The 24,300-nt window shown below is 37.9% G+C and overlaps 1 protein-coding gene across 2 annotated transcripts in view; it reads right to left on the bottom strand.

Moving 5' to 3' along the window:
* The window catches only part of dock1 (dedicator of cytokinesis 1), a 228,474-nt gene that overhangs the window by 35,666 nt on the left and 168,508 nt on the right, over positions 1–24,300 (bottom strand). For both annotated transcript variants that reach the window (XM_079260765.1, XM_079260764.1), the window contains exons 30-41: positions 23,347–23,425; positions 22,302–22,402; positions 15,270–15,328; positions 14,538–14,686; positions 13,395–13,480; positions 13,005–13,161; positions 12,440–12,480; positions 12,218–12,308; positions 9,972–10,091; positions 8,838–8,927; positions 7,864–7,968; positions 654–795 (exon numbers count right to left, since the gene is read on the bottom strand). In XM_079260765.1, coding sequence (XP_079116891.1) covers positions 654–795; positions 7,864–7,968; positions 8,838–8,927; positions 9,972–10,091; positions 12,218–12,308; positions 12,440–12,480; positions 13,005–13,161; positions 13,395–13,480; positions 14,538–14,686; positions 15,270–15,328; positions 22,302–22,402; positions 23,347–23,425 — 1,220 coding nt within the window. The remainder of the gene's footprint in view (positions 1–653; positions 796–7,863; positions 7,969–8,837; positions 8,928–9,971; positions 10,092–12,217; positions 12,309–12,439; positions 12,481–13,004; positions 13,162–13,394; positions 13,481–14,537; positions 14,687–15,269; positions 15,329–22,301; positions 22,403–23,346; positions 23,426–24,300) is intronic.

Consider the following 24,300-nt stretch of genomic DNA (forward strand, 5'->3'; position numbering starts at 1 on the left):
AAAATAAATAAATAAAAAGGGAACCAAATGAATTGAATGCGCTTTGCAGGATGAAAGACGCACAATGACTTCAGAGGTAGGTACAATTTTTTTGCACAGTTTTCTGTTTTGTGTGAACCCAACACAATGTCATCGTTTGACGTGGTTGCTTTTTATGCTTCAATGATTCCTGAATCCTTTTTTAATGGTTTCCATACAAAAACATGCATTCTTCTAAAGATGGTCAGATACAAGGACTGAACTGCATAAGAGTGAAAAGGCATGTATATGTATAGAAAAAATGTAAAAGACCTACAGAAAGTCTGGAGAACTAGTGCTCAAAACCACTTTTTAACAAAAAGAAAAAAGAAAAAAAAAAGTTCGGAACGGAAACATAAAGAAATAAGGAATGAATCAAGACTTTTGCACAGACTTGTGTATCAATGCATATAAATGAAGAATGAATGACTTAATAAAAAAAAACAAAAACTACCTGAGTGACGAATCTCAGACTTTTACAGTGCATCATAGCAACAGGTGCAGAAGAGAATAAATATAAATATGATTCATGATTAGCAGCATCTGCTTAGGAAGTTGGAGTTGGGTGAAAAGGAATAAATTACTTTTGTTCATTAGTGGTTTAATGGAACTCAGTTATATGTTGCTGAGGATACATTGACCCGAGGAGCACTTTGTGTCCTCGCTGGGCGGCGTGGTCGTCTTCATCTTCTCTGCGTTGGGAAACTGTGTGAGGAGTCGTGCTTCGATATCCTCTCTGCGCTCATATTCCTTCCCGCGATAGATGAACATTTTGTTCTGAAGGACAAAATAAAAATACAATGAGACCTTGAATGTGTAGGCAAGATGTGCTCATAATTTGCACACATTATGTGACTGTAAGGCTGACTGTGCTCAGTTTATGAATATAAACTAGTACAGTACTGACAACACACATACACCATCATCTTATTGAATTCAAAAGAGACATCCTTGAATATATTAACATCCATAACTAAAATCCATTCATTCATTTTCTGAACCGCTTAATCCAATTCAGGGTCGTGGGGAAGCTGGAGCCTATCCCAGCTGGCTTTGGGCGACAGGCAGGGTACACCCTGGACAGCTCACCAGTCCTGCAATGGACTGGTGAGCTGTCCCCAGCCAAGGATCGAACCAGTGACCCTCTTGCTGTGAGGCCACAGTGCTAACCACTGTGCCACCGTGCAGCCAACAGGCTAAAATGTTTTTCAAAAATGCGGCAACAACATGCAAAATTTGAAAATGACCAAAAATTCAACATAAAAAGATTTTTTTCATTCGTGAATCTGCTAGACCTGCCACTGTGTTTGGATAAAAACACTTTGTTATAGTGCCTAAGTTTGAAATTTGGAGAAAGAAATTATTAAAAATTCTTGGCACTGCCTTAATAAGGTAAGGATCTCTGTTTTATGAAGCTAATGTGCTGCAAGTCATCACCTCTATTACACAGATAAAACTGTCTTAAAGACAAACATGCTTTCTGTACTGTACAACTGATTGATAATAACATCTCACTCTCTTGTTTGTATATTTTATGCACCTGAAAATGACAGCAAATGAATCTTATGTCCTAACTCATGGTTTAGAACATATTTCCAGGTTCAATATGTAGCAGAAATGTGACAAATGCTGCTGTTCGATCCTAAGAACCTTTTCACATTTTCACTTATCTTAGCTCTTCCAGAAAAAAAACACACAGTGTAAGTGTTGAAATCAGACCACAAACACGGCTTGAGATTCTACAAGACGTGTTCTCTTTCAATATGACATGCAAAACTTCATTTTCCCTCAGTTGAGGGATTTCACAGACTTGAAATGAATGCATTCAACTATTTCCTTTGTTAAGGAAAAACCTCAAGGTTTCACATCATCTGAATGGATTTTACAAAAATTTCAACAGGACCATTTCACTGCACCTGTGGTTGGTGCGTATGTATGTGCGCATATACATACATATATATATATATATATATATATACATACATATATATATATACATACATACATATATATACATACATACATATATACATACATATACATATATACATACATATACACACACACACACACACACACACACACACACACACACACACACACACACACATATATATATATATATATATATACATATATATATATATATATATATATATATACATATACACATATATATATACATATATACATATACACATATATATATACATATATACATATACACATATATATATACATATATACATATACACATATATATATACATATACACATATACACATATATATATACATATACACATATACACATATATATATACATATACACATATACACATATATATATACATATACATATATATATACATATACATATACATATATATACATATACATATACATATATATACATATACATATATATATACATATACATATATATATACATATACATATATATATACATATATATATATATACATATACATATATATATACATATACATATATATATACATATACATATATATATACATATATATATATATATATATATATATATATATATATATATATATATATATATATATATATATATATATGTATGCATTAATGTATGTAGGGATTGGTGTAATATAAACATTCAAATGACACATTCTAACAATTTGCATTATAATTAAGTACATTTATAGTGGATTTAATTAACTAAAATATTTTTTATTTATTTGACTAAAACTAGACTAAAACGTGTCGAGTGACTAAATTATGGCTTCAAGTAAATCACAGTTTAGTCTTAAGACTTTGACTAAAGCTACATCAAAAATTGAGATAAAAATGACCACTTATGTCAAAAAGGTGTATCTGTTACGGCCCAACGTAACAAGGAAACTATTTTCTACAAAAGTAATCATTTTACTTAAACCTCCTGGAGAAGAATGGAGTTTTTTTTGTTGTTTTTTTTTGTCAATTTTACTTTAATGGAACCTTTAGTCTATAGCAGGGGTGTCCAAAGTCTGTTGTCAAGGGCGAAGGTCCTGCAGGTTTTGGTTATATTTCCCTGCTCCAATACACCTGACTCAAATTAAAAGGATCCAGCAGCCTATGAAATTCTGCACAATGGCTAAATAATTTGACTTAGGTGTGTTGGAGTATGGATATATCGAAAACCTGCAGGATTGTGGCCCATTGAGCACTGGAGCTGGACACCCCAGATCGAAAGGAAGGTCAGACTTTAATAAAACCTTAAAATCAGTCCACACAGGAAGCCTTATTTTCATGCATGGCATACTTATAAACTCTTAATTCAATCAAATTAATAGCTGCTGTGATGTATGCCTGAGGCTTCTTTCAATTAGCTTTGACTGACAAGTGAACAAAGACATACTGATTCCCAAAGCTGTGCTTCTCATCTGCCTGACAAAACATGGCCACGGTTTTTGACTGGTGGTCAACATATGTTTTTCTGAATCTTTTACATGTGATCGCGGGTTCCTAATCTTGTGCATATTAAATGTTTTGTCAGATAAAAATGGCAGATTTTCACGAAGCTGCAGAGATTATGCGTATAGTCACCTCAGAGTCACGGTTCTCATTTGACCCTAAAACCTGTGCTGGAAGAGAAAATCACTGTCACTGAGATAGTAATTTATGCTGAAATGGTCTTTTCCATCTTGGCTAGTGAATAAAAAAAAGGTCATCTCACATATTCAGCCGACAAAGCAGAAACAATAAAAGCATAATACTACTGAGTTGAAATAAAATGCACGAAACAGTAAGTTAAAATAAAACGCATGACTTCAGGATTCAAGATCTCTGGAAAACTTTGCAGCAACAGCAGATGGGTCTGGAACATGTGAAGAGTGAGTACAAGAATATGAATATTTCCATCAGTCTATGGTGCAATCAGTTAACACAGAGCCTGATGAAAAGGTCATCTTGATTTATTACACAACGAGAATAAATTATATGAGTGTGCTCCTGAAAGCATGAGAGGGGAACGCTCCATCTGCCTAAGTGTGCTCAGGGGTCTGTCTGAGGAACCATTCAACACATCCAGCGTGACAGCTCATATCCAGCCTCTGAATGTGGTGTCTGAACTTTCATATTTCAGACCAACTAACACGACTTTAACTGCCTTTTTAGTCGTCAAAGAATCATTCTGGGGATTAAGTGAAGTTTAGGAGAGGAACAGAAAGAAGATGAAGAGTTAATATGGCAACAGGATGTGAACAGAGAAAAAAAAAAAACTGTGCAGGGAATTAATCTGTAAGAGACCTTCAGCACCTCTAAAAGCTGAATTGTATCTTTTTAGGGGAAAGAAATAAAATACAAGCTTTGCGTCACTTTTCAAAGTTTCTTTACAAGGTTTTGTACCATTAAAGTTTAAAATGATGACTTAAGATAAATATTCCCTGCCAGTATTAACTTCACTTAGCAAAGAATTGTTAAATACAGTACCTAATAGTTCCTTTAAACAGAAAGAAACAAAAAAACGCAAGATAAGTAGACATTTTCTTTACGAATTGACTATATACTGAAAAGAAGGAAGATAATTGAGATCAATGGCCTAGTTGCATCTGAACTTTTAAAACAAATGATGATATCTAGAGCATTTTACAATTAACAAATACCCTAGTGTCCAACTATATTAAGATCTAATAAATCATAAGCAGCTGAATTAAGCAGTCATGCAAAAAATCAATTTGTAGGGGGGCGGTAGATACAAGATGCCTTTGTAGGAGTATTGATTTTCTCACATAACTGACTTTTCCCCCCCGAGGGCACAGCGATGCTGCAACACTAACAGCCAGATGGGGTGTGATTGAAAACCCTCTAAACTATATTTATCTCAATTAGCCGCTCTTATCCAAATGCTTCCTTATGTACTCACAAGTAAATATTTTAACGTAATTATTAAATGTTACACCAGGACAATGTAATATCCAAGACTACTGAGTGGGACTCCAGGCACTCTTTGCATTCCTGACATTTATTGAGTAAAAATAAAGAGGCGTGCTGCTGGAGAATAATTAGGTGATAGTGTGTTGGGAAATAAATAGAAAGAAAAACAAAAGTCAAATAAACTAAAAAGAAAAGAAGCCAAACCAGCATCATTACCAGCAATCTGGCAGTTCTTGAAAATGCCAGACGGGCTGAACCACATGGTGGGCTGAAAGACCAACAGAACTGCTCAGGAAAAGAAGGATCAATGGGTGCTCAACCAACAGATGCTGGAACAAAACATCTTAGTATGCTAAAGAAGAGATTCCCCAGTTACATACCCTGTATGGGGGGATATAGTGCAGGGTATTTATCTTTTAGGATAAGATGGATACATTAAATATAATGTTGGAGGTCATTGGGAAATGAAGGGAAATTAAAGCATATCAAGAAAATATATGAAGAGATAAAAGTAAGGAGGGAGGAAAAAGGGTCAAAGTTGAGAACTAAAATTTGGAAAAAATAATTAAATAAATAAATAAAATACCTAATGTATTCAAAATTAACTAACCAGTTCAGGTAACCAACTAACCAATACACTTTCAATGATAAGAAAAATGCTCGTCATGGTTAGATGTACTGGTAACTAGGGGTCCATGATTATAGCTCAGAGAGGAGCTTGCTGGTTACAAGGATGAGTAGTAGAGGTGACATTGTACGTACACACATGTCTCAGCACTCTATGTGCTGTCCTACCTCTTTGTTTCGGACCGTCAACACTTTGTCCTGACATGCAGACAATTTGGTGGCATTTTAAGTCACGAGACATTATTAACATTGAGATAATTCAAATAATTCAGAAAAATTTGTCTTGCAAGATGGGTATCTTTGCTGTACATGCACTCTCTTGCAATAAAGAGCACCATTCATCATTCCCAAACAGCAGCACTGTAAATCATGCTGCCTTTTCACGTATACCTTTGTAAGCCAGGATTGGTGGGACTCGATTGCCATTGATTTTAATGAGTAAAAGTGAAGTGGTGGAATTGGGGTGTTGAAGCTGATCCGCATCTGATGTGGTTCTGAACTTGTAAGGGAGGTAGTGACAAAGATGAACTGAGCACGCCACATGTGTGCAAACACAGGCTGGAATTGCAGAAACGGCTGCTTTAACCAAAGGTGTTTTTACCACTCAGCTGATTCTGCGACACAGTGAGATGCCCCTCTTTGGCATGTCTGAACTACACAGAAGGATGAGATGGGTGATAAGGTGCAACTCATATGGAGAAAAGCTAAAATCTTACACTTCCTTAAAAGATTATCAATAATGAAAAAAAAAAAAAATTCAACGAAGCCTCATGTATAACCATCTTAATCCATTGTAGATGTACAGAAAAACATGTGGAAAGATAGATGGATATCTTCAAAGTGAATGCTGTAATTTGGAGGTATGTCATGCCTGCAGATTTTTTTTCTTTTAATGAATAGGTGGACAGGTTGTCTAAAATAATTTCTACTAGGAAGGGCAGACTGCTACCCCCTTGCGTTGGTATTTCAGGATATTTGGTCAGTCCTTTATAAAAGGAATGAAAAAGAAAAGTCCAAGCTGAAAGGCTGTTTAAAGAGCCAGTTAGATTAGGCCAGTGTACCTTGCCCTGTCTGTAATGGAGGTTCTGCCCTGGCAGATAAATAAAAAGGTTACGAGAGGCACATGGAGATCGGAAAGAAGCAAAAGACCTCAATGAAAGGGTTGTTCAAAATAGAGTGAACAGGGCATGATCATCACTTTGGAGGTAATTTAATGTGTTTGTAATAAGGCAATGAATTCTGCAAAAACAAACAAAACACCTTCAATGCTAGAATAAAATTATCTTGGTATCAAGCATTACTAGAAAGAACAAGGTGAACTTTGCCAGGATTGCAACTTTTTTTCCCTGAAAAACAAAAAAAAAGCAATTAAATTTCAAATAAGGACAGACCAAGATATCCTCCACAAAGTGAGGAAGAAGTCTGATATGCACCCAACAAACAGCGAATATCAAACACTTGTTCTATACTCACTTAATGTGATAAGCTGCAATCAGATTGGCCAAAATCCAGGCAGGACATTTAGCGTGGACATAAATCAGTTCAAGTTAAAGAGCCACCTCTACCTAATACATGCCCAAAAGGGGATCTATTATTTTATTAGTTTTTACACTCATTTCAATGAATCTGTTCATTTTAGAACTCAGAATGGTTCTCTCTCTGGTAAAACCTTCATAACATTTGGAGCTCAGGTTATATCCACACAAGTGTGGTGCTGTATGTTTAGAGAGTGCAGCACATAATTCAGCTGCCAGTAAAGGCAATTTACAAAGTGACCAAGTCACTTCCCTTCACTGTTTGGATTGGCTGTGGAGGTGGTGATGGGGCACTCTGTGATGCAGGCCACGCTTTTGGTGTCGAATGAACGGTTCTTAGCTGAAGTGGTGATGGAATAAAGCTGTGTGATCAGCTTTATAATTAGACAAACACGACTGAGCCGGTTCTTCTGGCGTAGGCTGATTTATGATGCCATTTTGGAGGGATCTACAGACTAACAGACAGTTTTGTAAAAGCCAATGTGCATGATTAAAAAAGGAAGGATCAACAAGCAGTGATGCATAAACTGGGCAAAAATAGAGTACAGAGCAGATGTGATTTATGTTTATGCTTCTTTCCCACACTGGGGAGGATACCTATACTTCCTCTACAGAACACACATGAAACAACTGCTTCTGATTTTGTGATAGTTTAGTTCCTGTGAATAAGTATAAACCAGATCACACTGGATGCTGATAAAGAATGGATTCTTGAAACAACAACAAAAAAAAATATTCATGAATGAAGCTGGAAGATGGAAACTAATGCAAATACTCACACGCAGGAAGGACGGGAACCCCATTCCATAATAGCCCACAGCAAAGTAGTCTGGTTTGGGCCGGATGACCTTCACTATGTTCTCATAGAACTGGGCCTGTTTCCGCTGTTGGCAGATATAATGGTAAATTCAAGAAACATTGAATTTTAGTGTTAATACTAGTTCCACTTGGGATTTAAAGCTTAACACCAGGTAATTACTTATGTAAGCACTGAAGTTAACAACAGTTGGGAAAGGTAAGAAGAAACAGTTTGTTCTTTTCTACAAAGGATCTTCTATAATTACATTTTCAATGCTAATGTCGATGTCAAATTTGTTCCTATAATACATTTTTAAAATGTTGGATGAAACGCTTTGCAAATTCATGTGAAAACAAAAACCAATCAGACTTCAGCTGCACTAAGAACTACTGGCACGATGATCTCAGTGAATCTTCAGGATTATAAACTGATTCATTTGTTCCTACTGAAATATAGTCTGATCAAGGGATGAAATACATTTTTAATATATTTTTTTCAAAATGCATATTTCATCGTTTCACTGGTATTAAAGAATATAAATGACAGAGACAATCTGTATTGAACGTAAGAAAAATGATTACTTTTACCATCAGTGTCAGCCCAGAATTTTCAGTACAAATAACAAAATAGCCTTTGCTGAAATTAGTTTAAAAAAAAAAAGTAATTAAAGTTAAAGTAGTCGGCACGGAGGCTTACAAAGAAGTTTGTCTGAGCTGCTGAAAAGTACCTAAATGCACATATTGTACATTGTTTTATCTTTAGAAAGGGCAATAACTGTGTTTTAAATAGGTAAATATAAATTAATACATAAATATATGAAGAAAAAAAGGAGACATAAAAAAGCAGAAATGAAGCACAGGTCTCTGTAAAAGTGGACACTTGTCCTGTGATGGAAAATGGTGTCAAGTTATATGATGGTGGAATTTCTGTTCCACAACAAATAATCATACTTACCAAAGATGCACTAAGTTGCTCAAAGTCGAACATTTCATTCTCGTACTGTTCAGCCAGTTCCTTGCCCAAGATGATTGCCTCCTCCCACATCTATTGAGCACACAGAGTCAAAGAATGAATTAATCATAAAGATTAAAGTAGAGATAAAACTCTCATTCCCTGCCAGCTGAACAACACTTCTCTGCTAACTTTTCATAGGCAACAGTATCCAACACAAAATTTTATAAAAATAAATGTATGCTAAGTCAATACTTTTTGTGATCTAAACCACTAAACCCAGACGGCATCCTCTTCTTGCTTTTTCCCTGGAGAGTCATCCTGCAGAGTGGCATGGATTCAGATACAGTCATGAACCACTCAAACATGTTAAAAGTCTTCTAATAGGCTTCCTGAGAATGTTGATTTGACTAAAATGGGCCAGACTAGAGGTGCATCAAGCCCAGGCTGCTATTCAGAGCAGCCTGTCATCAGTGAGCGTGGCACTGGCAACGCCATCTGGGGCTGCTTTCTAGAAACTGTTGTCAGCTGAATCCCTGCTCTCTGGAGTGTTGATGTATACTTCCAGCCACTGTAACACATTGATATCACTCTGCTGGATTTGTATGTGCATGTTTAGCCAAGTTTCTTCCAAAGAATGCCCCCCCCCCCCGAGTGTGTTGTGCTGAGTGGCATTTGGCTTCCAGCTCTGATGACACATACAAAGCCTTCAGACATCATCCCTGAGAAACTCTGGCTGTAGTTCTGCAGAACAAGTCCAGGTAAAGCTTAAAGGATGAAAAAGATTTGTGTCCTATGGGGGAAAAAATATATGAAAAATGTCAAAGTATAGCACAGAACCAGGTCCTGTGAAATGGAACATTTCCTCATTCTCAAGTGGCACAAATGGCATTCAAGTGTGGCACTAATGTGTTATTAAGGGAGAAGAGAAAAGCAGGACAAATGGGAGGGGAAAAGGGGTTTATGTAAAAGGAGTAGTTTACTCATATGACAGCATGTATTGGTAAAATGTTATGATACACACCTTCACTTATTGAAAAGAAGAGAATTCTTAGCCAACTAGCAGATAATTATGACCTCGTTTTATAAAAAAAAAAAAAAGGCTTCCATAGAAGTGTGTGCTGACACATATCTTACCTTGCCCTTGTCAAAGTAGTTAATAATATCCTGGTATAGTTGGTCCTTAAGTTGTCCTTGAGTTGTGGGTTGGTAACCGTCTCTCTGGGTCAGGTGGGCTGCACATTGCTCGTCTGACCACTAACAGAGAACAAATTAGCACTGGGGTCAACACTGAGCAGAACAATGCACAGCAAAAGGTGAACGGGTGACAAGAAATCGATCCCTGAATTATAGCCAATGCAAATGGGTGAAATTGATGTGTAATTCTTTTTAATGCTGTCCCACACTTTGGCAGGGTAAGATGGAGACTTGAGACAAGCTTAGTGATGCACACATCAATACATATTGAATGGTACAGGAAGCATCAGTGCAGTACATTTCTGTAGCTATTGCTTGAAGGGGCTCTTCTGCAAAAACATTACCTCCATTTTGATTTATTTCCACAAATCGCGTGTTTCACTCGAGCGGCTATGAATCAAGGTGATGTTTTATTCTTCCCATTGGAAATCTTGAGTGTTTCCACTCTGTGATTGTGTTATAATGTTAAAGGAAAATCGATACAATTGCTGCTGGGTTAGATTTTGGCATTTGGCATGAGGATCTCCACAGCCTCAAACTTTATGCAAGTAGTCAGGCCAGCAGAAATCCGAGCTGAAGTGGAGCTGAGGTAGTTGAGAAACGCAGCACTTATGCATGCATTGATTTCCTTGACAATAACAGCAAAGAGCAATGGCCCAGTTTACAACATGGGTTGCTTGTTCTAGAAACCATAACTGTGTGAAAAAGCCTGGCAACTAGTTGCCAAACTGATTGGCTCAAGTGGAGAGAAAATATAATAATGAGTGCATGTGGGCGCACACGCAAAAGTCTGGATGTATTAATTCCCAGCAGGTTTTAATTGGGGTTGTGGGGTGTGGTGTATAACCTGAAGAGTTAAGATCTCTCGGCAGGTTTTGTGTGAGGGCCATTTGATCAGCAAAGTAACTAAATCAGCATGTTCTGCACTAGAGACGGGTGAAAATGTAACAGCTCCATATGCTGTTGTGGTTGTATGAAAAGGGATGCTGGGAGGCTTTGGCTTGGCTTATTGATTCTTTTACAGTTGGAACGGAGAATTTAGATGGTAAAGAGGATTTTGTGTGTCCATGGATGGCCAGTGAGCCTGTATTGACAAAACTAAAGTGCTGATGCATTACTGACAACACAAGTGGTGTTAATTCATCAAAGCTATCCATTGCTGGTATTTTACTCTAGGACTAATCATTACAACAGGGACTGTTTTACTCTATAAACACTGGCGGATGCAGAATTTTGTTTCCAACATCAGCAATTTGGTCAACTTAGGTTAAAAAATAATAAAACTAACTCAGATTTGATTCGATCAATCATCCTCATTCACGTTTTTACTTCCATGAAAGCAATAAAGTACAGATAAAAAGTCACTGGTGGAACAAAATGAACCAACTTCCAGGACATAACAACAGAGGTTTCGTTTTTTTATGCTATAATCAGACAGACACATATGAACAGACTGCAGTAAAATTGACTCCTGAATGTGTGACTGAGACAAGCCAGCGAGGAAACGATAATTCAGTCACAGCCTGAGCTTTCCTGTCTAAACCTACACAAAGGCTGAAGCAGCTGGCTATTTATGCAAATACAGATTACATATTGGATGACAGAAGTCTGATAAAAAGCACTGAGGAACAACTTCAAATTCGCAGTATACCAAGTCCCAGCTGGGAATAAACATTGCAGTTCATCGTATAAGAAGTCTTGTATGTTGACGTGGTATATTTCTAGCAATGAGACTGAAACTTTTGGGGATTGCATTAACAAAATGTTGAGACTGAAAATCAAATATTTCATGATATCCTATTAATATTGATGGAGCTAACTGATATGATTCCAAATTTGCACTTTTTTCTTCCCAAAAGGCAGAGATGCCTCACACTGATGCTTGTGATTTGCAGCAGATTGCTTTTTCTGCACCACTTTTAACTATGATGGCTGTGATTTGCATTGGCTATGCAAGGTAAAAATGCTTATACTCAGCAATGCTCCTTCCTTAGCAGCCACCTCATGCAATAGTGGAATTAAAGGGAGGAGGCCCAGTCCATTTAACTCTGTACACATTCATATCCAGAGACACATTTGTTTAATGCCTCAGGTTAAATGCAACCTGCCAGACAACAGCTTAGCAGTGGCTCTGAGTAAATATTTTACTTCCATGTTTATTTATTGTCAGTGTTGTGTCTGTGTACCTTGAGCAGCTTTGCGTGGAGCAGCAGCGTGTAGGCAGCCTCGGTGTAGTTGTCGCACTCTTTGTGGAGGTCACATAGCTTGTACAGGTACCTGACAAGAAACAGCAGGGGTTTAGGACTTTTCACATGCCCTCCAACATGTGCTTTCCTTTTTTTTTATGTAAAATGCCTTAAAAGGACTGAATGCCTGGTTATTCCAAGATAAAAGCTGGACACTCTTACCTGATGTACATCTCTTCTCTGTCTATTTCCTTGTAAAAGTTCTGTAGAATGGACAGAAACAAGGCAACACAGTAACAATAATGCAGATTTAGGTGATGTCAAGTGTTTCGTCTCACAACAAATCAGCCTTTCATTACGGAAGATACTTTAAAAGGATAATTATTTGTTAACTCAATGAATTAGAATATTACATCCTGGTTAGCAGCAGGAAGGCAAAGTATTAATGTGATATTATGTATGATTAAAATGGACACCACTGCTCAGATAAATGATCAATATTCAGTCATGTGCCAATAGATGTTGGTAAAAATGACATCACGGTCTGCCATATTGAAATGTCATTGAGATGAGAAATTGTTTGGCTGAGATGCTCTTAACACAGCATTATAAAACCCATGGCTGTTTTGTTTTGCTTGTGACTCATTGTGTAAGCTATAAAAAACTTTTAACTGTTAAGACAGTCATTTCCATGTGTTTTGTAGGGCAAGCGCTTGCATGCATTGCAGTATGTATGGCTTTTATTGGGTTTCAGAGTGTAATCAGGAACTGGGAGTCGTCATCTTACGAGGACATTGACAGTGCAGCTCATGCGATTTTCCTTGTTCTCATCGTGCATGATGGTCCTGTAGTCCAGTAGCCTCTCCAGCAAACGCACCACCAAAGTGACGAAGTTCTCCCCCGTCCTGGACAAATACTTGTGCTTCCGGCAGTGCTCCAGCAAACTGGCATGCAAAGAAAACACGATGGAGCTTACTTAAAACTCTACCAACAGCGCAAAATGTAAAGCATCTCAAAAGGATGTGGGAAAACAGCATCCAACCATCTGACAAAGTGTGATGAGAAGTCTTGGGAAAATCAACACACTGTAGTTATTTTGAGGAGTGCTATGTTGCAATTAGCATTATCTAACATGCGAGAGGCTCAGGCGTAATCCTGCCCATTAATCAGCACTTACATTTTCTGAAAGAGAACTTTGTACTGCTCGTCTCCGCGGCCCCCCTCCACCTCGTGATCCAGCTTGGTGATGATCTCGTTTTCAAACTGCAATTAGACAGAGCAGGCGTAAATAATCGGTGCAGCTAATTTTTCAATTCATTAAGGCCATCTCCCCGCATCAAGTCACGGCCGAAGGGGGTTTTGGGCTCCAACTTTAATCGTCCCCTCTTTTGCTGTGAGCTACTATTTTCTGTTCATCATTAAAGCTTTCCTTCATCTGTTGAAACTTCGTTAGAAACCGGAACAAAGTACAGAAACGAGACACATCCTCTTTACTCCTGCTCTGGTGTTGTTGGAGCTGCTGACAGTGATGCATGGACTTGTTCTTCTAATATTTGTGTGTAGCAGCTGTATAAAACCCAGATTTTATTGTGCTGAAACAGAACAATTTTTTACTGACTTCTTGATGTACTTGCCTGCTGCCCAGATACAAATACAGAACAAGCGAGTGCAGCCTTGTAAGAAAAGATATACAGGCTGTTATCTGTGAGGCCAAAGATTTACAACTCGTACAAACAAAGAAAGACAAAAAAAAACAAAAAACAGTAAATGGAAGAATGCTGGACTGCAGCCCAAAAAGGGGCCAACTCAAAGAGAAAAGAACAGAGAATTTGCATTCAGAAGCAATTAACTTAAATAGCAACGATCCATCCACCGCCACTCCCCAAAAGACTTCACAGTTGATAAAAAGGGTGTAAAAGAAGAATGTTGGTAAAATGCTGATCTTCATAGGACTACAAAAACCACATGAGCATTTTTGTTTCTTTACAGTTCAATAATACTTAAATACTCTGGGAATTTAAAAAAACCAAAAAAAACTGAAAACTGGGCTGAGACATCTTATGAGAGAACAGCTGCAACTGACTGGATTTCCTCATGTTGAAAAACGCCATTTTGCAGTGTAACAAGGCATAATATGAAGTTGCACCTACCATGACGGCTGACTGCTGTTTCACAACAACATAACATTTGAAAAACTACAACTCGGATGTGGACGTTTCCATCAGATGGACCACTGTGTGCTCCTCTGGCTTTTTGTTGAACACTTACAACCGCTCCTCTACACTTTGGCAACAGTGTTTTTAATGCAGAGAGGACGCACCCGCTGGAAGCTGCACGTGAAGTGGAACTCGCACTGCATCATGTCAAAGAAGATGGGGATGGTGGCCTTCCGCAGCTCGATCTCAGGAACAAGAGTCATCTCCAGAATAGGGCCGACCATCTCCGGGATGAATTTTATCTTGTGGGGCCCTGAAAGATGAAAAGCTGATTTGAAGCCATCAGAACAAACACACTTTTCACAGAAGTCTGCTAAGTGTGGACACAGACAATGTACACCAAACTCAGTTAAAATTACTGGACATCTCTCTCCTTGTGTTTGTCAAACCTATAGAATTATAGTCAAGCAGCAAATGACTGCTAACAAAAACACCTCAGGTGGAAAAAAAAAAAGAAAAGAACATTAGGCATGTTAAAACGAATCCATCTAATTGGGTGGAAAGCTTCTAATTAAAGGATCAGATGGTGTCGGTTACAGTGAGAGAAGAGAGACAGGTGCCCAAATCTAACAACCTAATCCTTCTGTTGCAGTGAAACCCCTTTCCAAAGAGATTTGGCTGTGACAATAAATCCCTTTCATTAAATTATAGAGCTTATTAGCACATGATTGTAAATGTTTAGCGGCTGATCGCTGAAGTGTTGACAGGTAGTGACTGTCAAGATATTTGGTTTTCACATTGTCATACGTACACGCCATGTCATTAGTAAACAGAAGGAAAGAAATATTCACATCTAAAAGTGAATAGTAGGGATGCAGAGATGAAGTTAAAATTACCTAGATTGTACCACATATCCCTGATTTCAAATCCAATCTGTCTTCTCATGTCTTGATACCTGAAACAAAAACATGGGGGAAAAATGCAACACACAACTGTGAATGATAAATCAGCTAAACTTCAAGCACTTTTGTTGTGAATCAGTTAAACTGTTTTACAAAATGAAGTGCACCCATTTCCATTCATGATGGCTCTGATTCCCGAATTAACTATTTCTATTTGACACAAACACACTAATAGCAATGCTGGATGTAATGTGTACATAAAATGAGTATAGCAGAAATCATTGCATAAACATTAACTTCAAGTTACCTGAACAGGGATTTTAACAAGTAACAGTGCACTTTCTTTGGAGAGTCACAGTCTGGAGTTGATGCTAAGTCATAATAAGCTCTTTTTTTAAAGTCATAATTCTTTATGATTATGCCACATATTTAAAAGATAGCAGCTTTAGTTTGTATTTGGCTGAGTAACATACCCTTGCACTTTCTTGATAAAATCACCAAAAATAAAGAAAAGACACATAATGAGGTAATGATTATGAGTAATAAGGTAAAGATATTGCAACAAATCCTACTGAGCCCTGTATCGATTTTCTAGGTAACTATTTAAAGATTGCATCATTTGCAACCATCAGGGTTATTTGAATGCTTTTGGAGTCATTGTAAACATGAAACTTTTGAGATTTGTGAATATGTGTAAATATTAGAATATGTTTCATTGGAGAAAAATAAATGAATATGTCACACAGCACACATTAATAACCATTTTGTCTCGCCTACAAAAAAAAAACACTTTCACAATGAAAATTAATATGCTTTTGTAGCTATAAACCTCTGTCAAATCTTTGTACAATATGTGACCATTATTCTGCTAAGGTTGGCCATGGTAAAATAAAGCAGAACAAAATTAGAGAGGTTTTAGTACAGATAGTTGATCCATAGTCTCCAAACTGGCCAGTTTGGCACAATTTAGCATAATCTGTTCTCAAAGTCTTCCAATTAAGATAACCTATAATTGAAAACGATAAACTTTCTGCAAATTATTTTAACAAATCAAATTCTTTCTTTCTCTTTCTCATGGTATCTTTCAGATGGCAAATTCTAATCATTAGACCCTGTTTAGCAACCTTTTAAAGATGCTGATTCCATAAAATTCTATCCATTTATTGGATTTTTATTAACTTTTATTTTCTAATTCTCATTACTGATTTTATTGGTTTGATAAACTGGTTATAATTTATTGGCGTAACAATGTGCTTTTTCATGTTTTTAACTTTCCTAATGATTGCAGTTTTCTGGCAAACAATTTTAGTAAATGGGGAAAACTATAAAAAATAAAATTAAATAATGCAACAAGTTTTGGTCTACATTGATCAAGCAGACAAACTTTGAATGCTTTGTTTTTCATCATGTCCTCTGGCATACAAACACCTTAAGTTATTTCCATGCCTGGAAGTTCCCATCATTCACACATGCTGGCAGCCAATTGCAGTACGTCTTTTGCTCTGGATATGTATTTGATGACAAAAAAAAAAGCTGTTGATATGAGGAACAGTGGTTGATCAAGTCGTCTTTGTTGCCCCCTTTTGTGCCAGGAACCCTCACATAAAGAAGGATTTTCAGAGAAAACTAGAAAGTTCCCTCTTTGGTGTTTGTGAGTGGAGGGCTCATAAGCTGTTCAGCTTAGTCATGCTTAGGTCATAAACCAATCTCCAAGGCTGTTTAGTGCCCGTTTCCCTGCCAGCCACACTGTCCCAGGTCATAGAAAGGACAAATAGTAAGATGGAAAAAAACAGAGAAGGAATAAGAGTGAGTGATGGGGAGACCAACAAGAACAGAAACAAAGTAGTGAAGCAGGGTGCAAGGCCAGGTCACTTCTGGCTACTTTGATGGATTGGACATTTCTTAGGAAGCGACAAATAAGTTCAAACCCTAAACAGTTTTAGATCAAGAAATACAACAAAATAACAGTCCTTAAAAGAGCTATCTATGACCTTTTATTTCCCTTTTGATCCATCAACATATAAGAATGCACCTGGCCCTGACCCTTCGGCTGCTGGTTTACTGTAGGGAATAACTGCTCTGAACTTACCGGTAGATTTTGTGTTTCAGCCTTGGAGCAGACTGTGCTTAATATGCCTGCCCAGCTAAACAAATTGATAAAACAAGAAAGTTGTACAAATCTATTACAACAGCTGTGCTGTGTCACTGCTGCTCTAACATATGTTTGTGCATTAATTGAGACAAACTTGCAAAAAGCACACTACATCCAATTACAGATTGCCAAGAGTTCCTGCACAAGCAAGTAAAACTATTCTTATTTGGAAAAACCTAACTCACAGCTGTGCAAAACATTTTCTAGAATGAAATAAACAGCCAATTTCTTTCTCGTCCAAAATATGTTGTACTATAATTCATCTCTACAGTTGATTTAACTCATTCTCACAGCATTCATTTACTTATACAGGAAGCATCATTACCACAGTGTGAGAAACCCAAGGCATGTGAAACTAATCTCAAAGCATTTGCAACACAGAGCTGAAGCTCTGAGGGACATATTTTCAGAGAGAAAATAGTAGATTAAACTTCTTTCTCCTAATTGTAAACAGTCATGTTCTGATTTAGGCAACTTTATTTACCCTAGACGGAAAAGTATCACGGTATCATATAACATATAACGTAATAATTCGCAATAAACAAGGCCATAGCTGCCATAACTCAGCCTAAGAGCCACAAGAATTTAAATGTATAAGAAGGCTTTTACAAACTGGGGCCAATGTGAATAAACAACACAAAATTGAGAGTAATTTAGGGATGAAATTTCTATGTCTATGCACACCAAGTGTGATGTGAATTTGTAAATAAATTATGAAAATTCTAAAAAAAAAAAAAAAAAGAAAAAAAAAGAAAGAAAAAAAAAAAGAAAAAGGCATTAAGTTTATACTATTCTGAAAAAGAGAATAGAGATCTTGAAGGGTTTTATTGTTTAAACAAGGATCTGGACGTCTGTGATACAGTTTGAGGAAGAAGCACAGAAAAAAATAAAGACCTTCGGCCATGGTGATAAAAAGTTTGAATGAAATAGAAATGGCAACATGACATTGACATAGCTCACCGCCAGTGATCTAGCAGGTCAAAAAAAATAAAACTTGCATAATGGCTGGATGGAGTGGATGTGAATGTTCACATTGATTTGACACTGACTTGATAATAAAATAGTACAATGTTAATTGTTCGGATGAAATATTCACAGTAGGTGTATAAAGGCCTTCAGAATGAAAACTTCCGCTCTTGAAAAATAAATGACGCCACATTTTGCTCTATGTTTACATAGTTATCACTGTTAAGGGATAAAAATATGAAAATTAACTGGTTTTCATTGGTGGTGAATAAAGAACTCTGTCAATTTGACTTAAAATGTTATAGAACAAAAAAAAAAAAAAAACAGATAACAGAAAATCTTAAAAACATTTCTTTAGAAAGATTAAAAAAGTACTTAAAACGACTATTTTGCAACAAGTGGATTTCTTGTTGTTGCATTGAAAAGCATTTGTCAAATTTAAGACAGCTGTGCTACCTTGAGACAGATTTTCTCACTTTGGCACCTGCGAACGAAGGCTAGTTTGGCTTCAGTTCCGCAGCCTGTTTCTTCTCTGAGCTCTATCAGGTTGTAAAAGTCTGCTCAGTGTTGAGTCTTGCCTTATCTTTTACTCTGTCACTTTCTCTCAACCATTTCCCTGCTTTACTCTGAGCTGTATCACAAAGTTAAGTGCCATATCTCAGCACAATGAAAATACTAGGAATCTGAATATTGAATGTCAGTGTCCCATTAAAACAAAGTTGGAAACTTAAAGTGCGTTGCTTTAAGGGTAGAATAAAATATGATTCCTGAATATTTATGAGTGTCTACAATTTTAGTATTTATAATGTTGGCTATAGAATGAATAATTAGTGACACAATTTTATTAATGCTGCAATGCTACTAATGCTCCAAAATCATTTGGCTTACAATTTTTTTACATTTGACTCTTCGGTTTCGTGCTAGCTCCAATAAACAAGTGTGGAATTTGTCCATCTGGCATGTTTCTCTAGGCCAAGTAGAAAGCCTGTCCGACATCAGAGGATCCTATAGTGTGACTTCAAGAAAACTTCGACTCCTCTGTATCCCCATCCTTGCCCACCAATGGCACGACTTTTTGGTGTGACATTGTAAAGAAATAAAAAGAGAAGAAATCATGGGTGGCAGTTCTGCTGACCTGTAACTAATGTCAATTCAGACCCCTTTTTCACACATCGAGCTACTTCAGAGCATCCGTCGGCTCTTACAGAATTCTAAACCCCAACTGACTGTTTTGCCAATACTACAGAAAGACACGCTAACAGATTTTGACAGAAGGGGGAAGAGCATTGAAACAATTCTTAAAAATAAGTCTTTACAGCTTGGCCAGGTCACAACACTTTTACAATATCCAGCTGTCAAAGGGAACAGGATTGCAGAGCCCAACAACTGATCTTGGGCAGAGTACTGGAAGGATTAGGAAATATAAATAAATGCCTGCCTCTAAATGACTGTATATCTGCATGCAATGAAAAAAAAGTAATGCATTATGCATACCACGCTTGCCTCTTTTTGCATCTCATTATCATATCAGTAAACACACCTTCAAATAGTCTGCGTATGCTTATGTGTCAGTGATACAGAGAAGGTTCTTTGCCCACATATGGCTGTGCAGATGACCGCGCATGAGGCATCGTGTACTCATCCAAACTGAGACAGATGCTGGATGCTGTTCTGTCACAGTCCTGTAGACAGACAGACAGCTATGACTGTCGGCTGTCAGGACCTACACCGCAAACCTGTCAACTACGGGCAGAAAGCTCTTGGAAAGGTTAACTAAGAATAACGTGTCTGCCGAAGGACAGGGATGAGTTGGTCTCAGCAGCATATGCTGACTAATGCAGCTTGGACAGGGGGGGGATAAAGATCATAGCTGAGAGGAAAAAGGAAGATGAATGTGAGGGCACTAGGTGATGACAAATGGAGTAGACGGAGAACAAAGTACTGAGTAGCAGAAACAGGAAAAGCTGGGAGAAGAAAACATGCACACATGATTGACAAGCAGTGGCTTGTAATGACTGCTCAGATGAGATCAAAACCTTGAGCAAAGACATGTGTGACATACACAAGACCTGACAATATGATGCTCTCCCCCGCCTCATTACTCATGTGAGCATATCATAACAATGACATAACAGCATGTTCCTTTCTCTAGCTGCATCTGTGTGGCAGCAGATCCATGGTCTCCAAAATCAACCCATCTACATGAAAGTCTTTCATTTCAGCCTCCTCAGCTCCCCCCCTCCTTTTTCCTCCTGCTTGAGGCTTGGAAATCATACACAGCAAAACATTCAGAGGGACGTCTTAAATCTTAAAAACGCAACCAGAGGAAGGAGGATCAATGAGAACGGAGGCTCGCTGGAGGGCTTCTTATTTTGTTAAGTGACACCAACTCATCTGTCATCAACTCCCCTGATCCAGAGGGACTAAGACACAAAAAGAGGAGTTGAGAGGAGGATGTGCAAACTGTGAAATCAAATGAGAGGAATGCAATGAGTTTGTCTTAGATGGATCAATGTTTTGCTATGATAAGAGCTCACTTCATGTTTCCAAGAGGCGTGAAAAGAACCCATTAATACCTTCTACGAGGTTTGATCTGAAAATCATCTAAGTAATCCAAAGTTTTGTTTTTTTTTTCCCCCTTTTTAATTTGGGCATGTAGTCTAATTGACACCTTTAACTGGCAAAAAATTATACTCTTATTGGTGCAGGCAAAGAGGTGAAACTAGGAGAAAAGAGTCAGGGGGCAATCCAAAATTAGTGTTCTGAATTTTAAGACCTTACAAAACAACAGTGGGATCTGCAAGTCACAACTAACAAAACAAAATAAAAAGAAGACATAAAGAAGACAGCTACTTTAGCATTTATCCTCCAATCTAACCCAGGCAGACATGTCAACTTTTTCCTCAGTGAGCGTGAGAATGACACTTTGATTACACAGTGGACAAGAATTTCACAAGCAGTACTGTGACATGCATGACTCAGGAATAGAGACAAAATAGCACAGCTTCACAAACCTTTGAATTCACCCTTCTGTTCTGTTTCCCAGCAAGTCACATTATTTAGTACAGCAGACTGTAATGACAGTTCATGCACCGGCACACAAGAGAGGGAAAAGAGGGAAGGTGAGCTGCAAGCTGGGAGATGGAGACACAGCAACTGATAATGGAGCAAGTGGTTGGAGCTGTTCATTTTTTGGAAAACGGACATTTGAAAACATGTACATAAGAAAAAAAAAAAAAAAAGCTCAGAATAGAAAGACAGAGATCAGCCCCTTTTTTTTTTTTTTAAAAATAGATTCTGACCTTAAAAGGGCAGATGCAGATGGATCTAACAGCTGCTTTAAAGTGGGGACAGTTTTCAAGATGAGAAGAGGTGAGGTGATGGAGGTTTGGAACATCGTGTCTTTGTATTATGCTCCTATCTTGCCTGAGGGGTGGTTTTCATTTGCTAGGGGGGGACTTAATCATGGCTAGGAACAGAACACTGACCAACAAGGAGGATTACTGTCAAGAATGACCCACTGTGATGTATACCTCACTGACTAAAGCTCCTCCAAATGAAGATAAGAGCCAATATGCTCAGTGTCGTCCCAGAAAGCATTTATCTATCTGAATGCATTATCTGACCCTCCGAGTAATACTAATGTAGATGGATGCCCCTTTGTAGAAACAAGGAGTAGATGAGCAGGACGTAAATGGGAAAGGTTTCATTTTTATGGATTTGAAAATAAAGCTGCAATGATGCTGCTCTGCTCTGTTTTTTTTTTTCCCCCACAAAGAGGAAGCAACAAGTGCAGCTCCACTGGAGCCAGGGGGGACTGTGGTATCCCTGTGAGCTTGTTGCTGCTTATCCTGAATTGGAAACTTGGATGGCGTAGAAACTAGGACTTCACAGTGCTCTTTACTCACTTGTGGAAGATCTTGGCTCTTTTGTCACTTGAGAAGTTCTCCAACTGCAGCGACTCCTGGGTGAGGAAGGCTACGGCCAAGTGAAAGTAGTTGTTCCACAACTAATCCAGATAAAGACAGAGAGAGAGAGAGCTGAGTAGGGGGGGTTGGGAGATTATTTAACTCAGCACTCCAAGTCAGTTTTACAGCAGTGTTACTCAGTACTAGACAGCGTGGGCAGGGAAAGCTTTACGGTTTCATTAAATCAAAAGCTTTAGATGAGATGCTTCTACTTCTGCGTTGGGAAGCTGTCCCGCTGGATGAAGAGGTTGGTGATTTAGACCCGTGTTCTCCTCAACACACTTTTAATCAGACGACGACAGCAAAAGGAACCCACAGATGCCAGCATTTTTCCCAGCTGTGTGACTATTTGAGCATGCGAAATAAGACTCTTTATGAGTGTTAAATTTTTAGAGAGCACAATTCCTTATGAGATTATCCGAGCTAGAAGTATAAAGATCACCTTATTAGACACAACCATTCAATCTTACACGACTGAGCTGTGGCTTTGAAAGGAAAACCCACCAGCTTTATTCATAAACCATGAAGAGCAGCTTTAAGTGCTTTTAATCACACAAACACACGGCTACATTATTTAATCCATAAAGGCTTTAAAAGCTTGGAGGAGTTTGGCTGTTGACAATTCCTCCATGTGTCAGACATTTAAAAAGCAAGTAATTGTGCTATTCAAGGGTGAGCAGGTTAAAATATTCAGCAATGCACATAAAATTGCTGGCAATTACAGAGTAATTTGTATTCTCGCCCATTTTTATGCCGACTGCCTTCAGTGATTTTTTTTTTTTCCCTACTCAGAGGGGCAACGATACGGCGTTCGAAACGACCCAGTGTGAATCTGCTGTGAAGTTCTGAAAAATGCCTTGAAAAACATTTCCAGAGAGCTTTTACCAGTGCTTTAAATGTTTATCCAGTGTGGACTTTGTTGAAAGAACATCATGTTAAGCTTTGAGAGCTGTTTGAAAAAGGGATGCATTTGGGCAGTGCTTACCTGTAGCTCAAAGTTGGTTTGATCCATAAATTTCTTGTTCAGCACTGCGGCATACTGACTAATTGCCCGAAGGAAAACTCTGGAAACAAATGAGAGAAGTGTTAAGATTGCCTCATTAAACTGATGAAGGAATTCTGCCTTCAAAACGAAGGTATTTACAAACCGGATTCCAAAAAAGTTGGGACACTTTAGAAATTGTGAATAAAAACTGAATGCAATGATGTGGAGGTGCCAACTTCTAATATTTTATTCAGAATACAACATAAATCACAGGTCAATAGTTTAAACTGAGAAATTGTATGATATTAAGGAAAAATATGCTCATTCAAAATTTCATGGTGTCAACAAATCCCAAAAAAGTTGGGACAAGAACCTATTAGAGGCTGGAAAAAGTCATTTGAGCATACAGCAAACACCTGGAAGACCAATCAGCACTAATCAGGTCAATTGGCAATATGATTGGGTATAAAAAGTGCTTCTCAGATTGGCAGTGTCCCTCAGAAGCCAAGATGGGTAGAGGATCACCAACTCCCACAATGTTGCGTAAAAAGATAGTGGAACAGTATCAGAGAGGTGTTACCCAGCGAAAAATTGCAAAGAGTTTGCAGTTGTCATCATCAACTGTGAATAATATCATCAGAAGATTCAGAGAATCTGGAAAAATCTCTGTGCGTAAAGGTCAAGGCCAGAGAACCATACTGAATGCCCGTGATCTCCGGGCCCTTAAACGACACTGCATCAAAAACAGGAGTGCTACTGTGAAGGAAATCACAGCATGGGCTCAGGAGTACTTCCAGAAACCATTGTCAGTGAACACAATCCACCGTGCCATCCGCCGTTGCCAGCTGAAACTCTATTCTGCAAAGAAGAAGCCATTTCTAACAAAGATCCACAAGCGAAGACGTTTACACTGGGCCAGGAGTCATTTAAAATGGAGTGTGGCAAAATGGAAGA

Source organism: Telmatherina bonti, assembly GCF_933228915.1.
Source record: "Telmatherina bonti genome assembly, chromosome: 21".
Taxonomy (NCBI): domain Eukaryota; kingdom Metazoa; phylum Chordata; class Actinopteri; order Atheriniformes; family Telmatherinidae; genus Telmatherina; species Telmatherina bonti.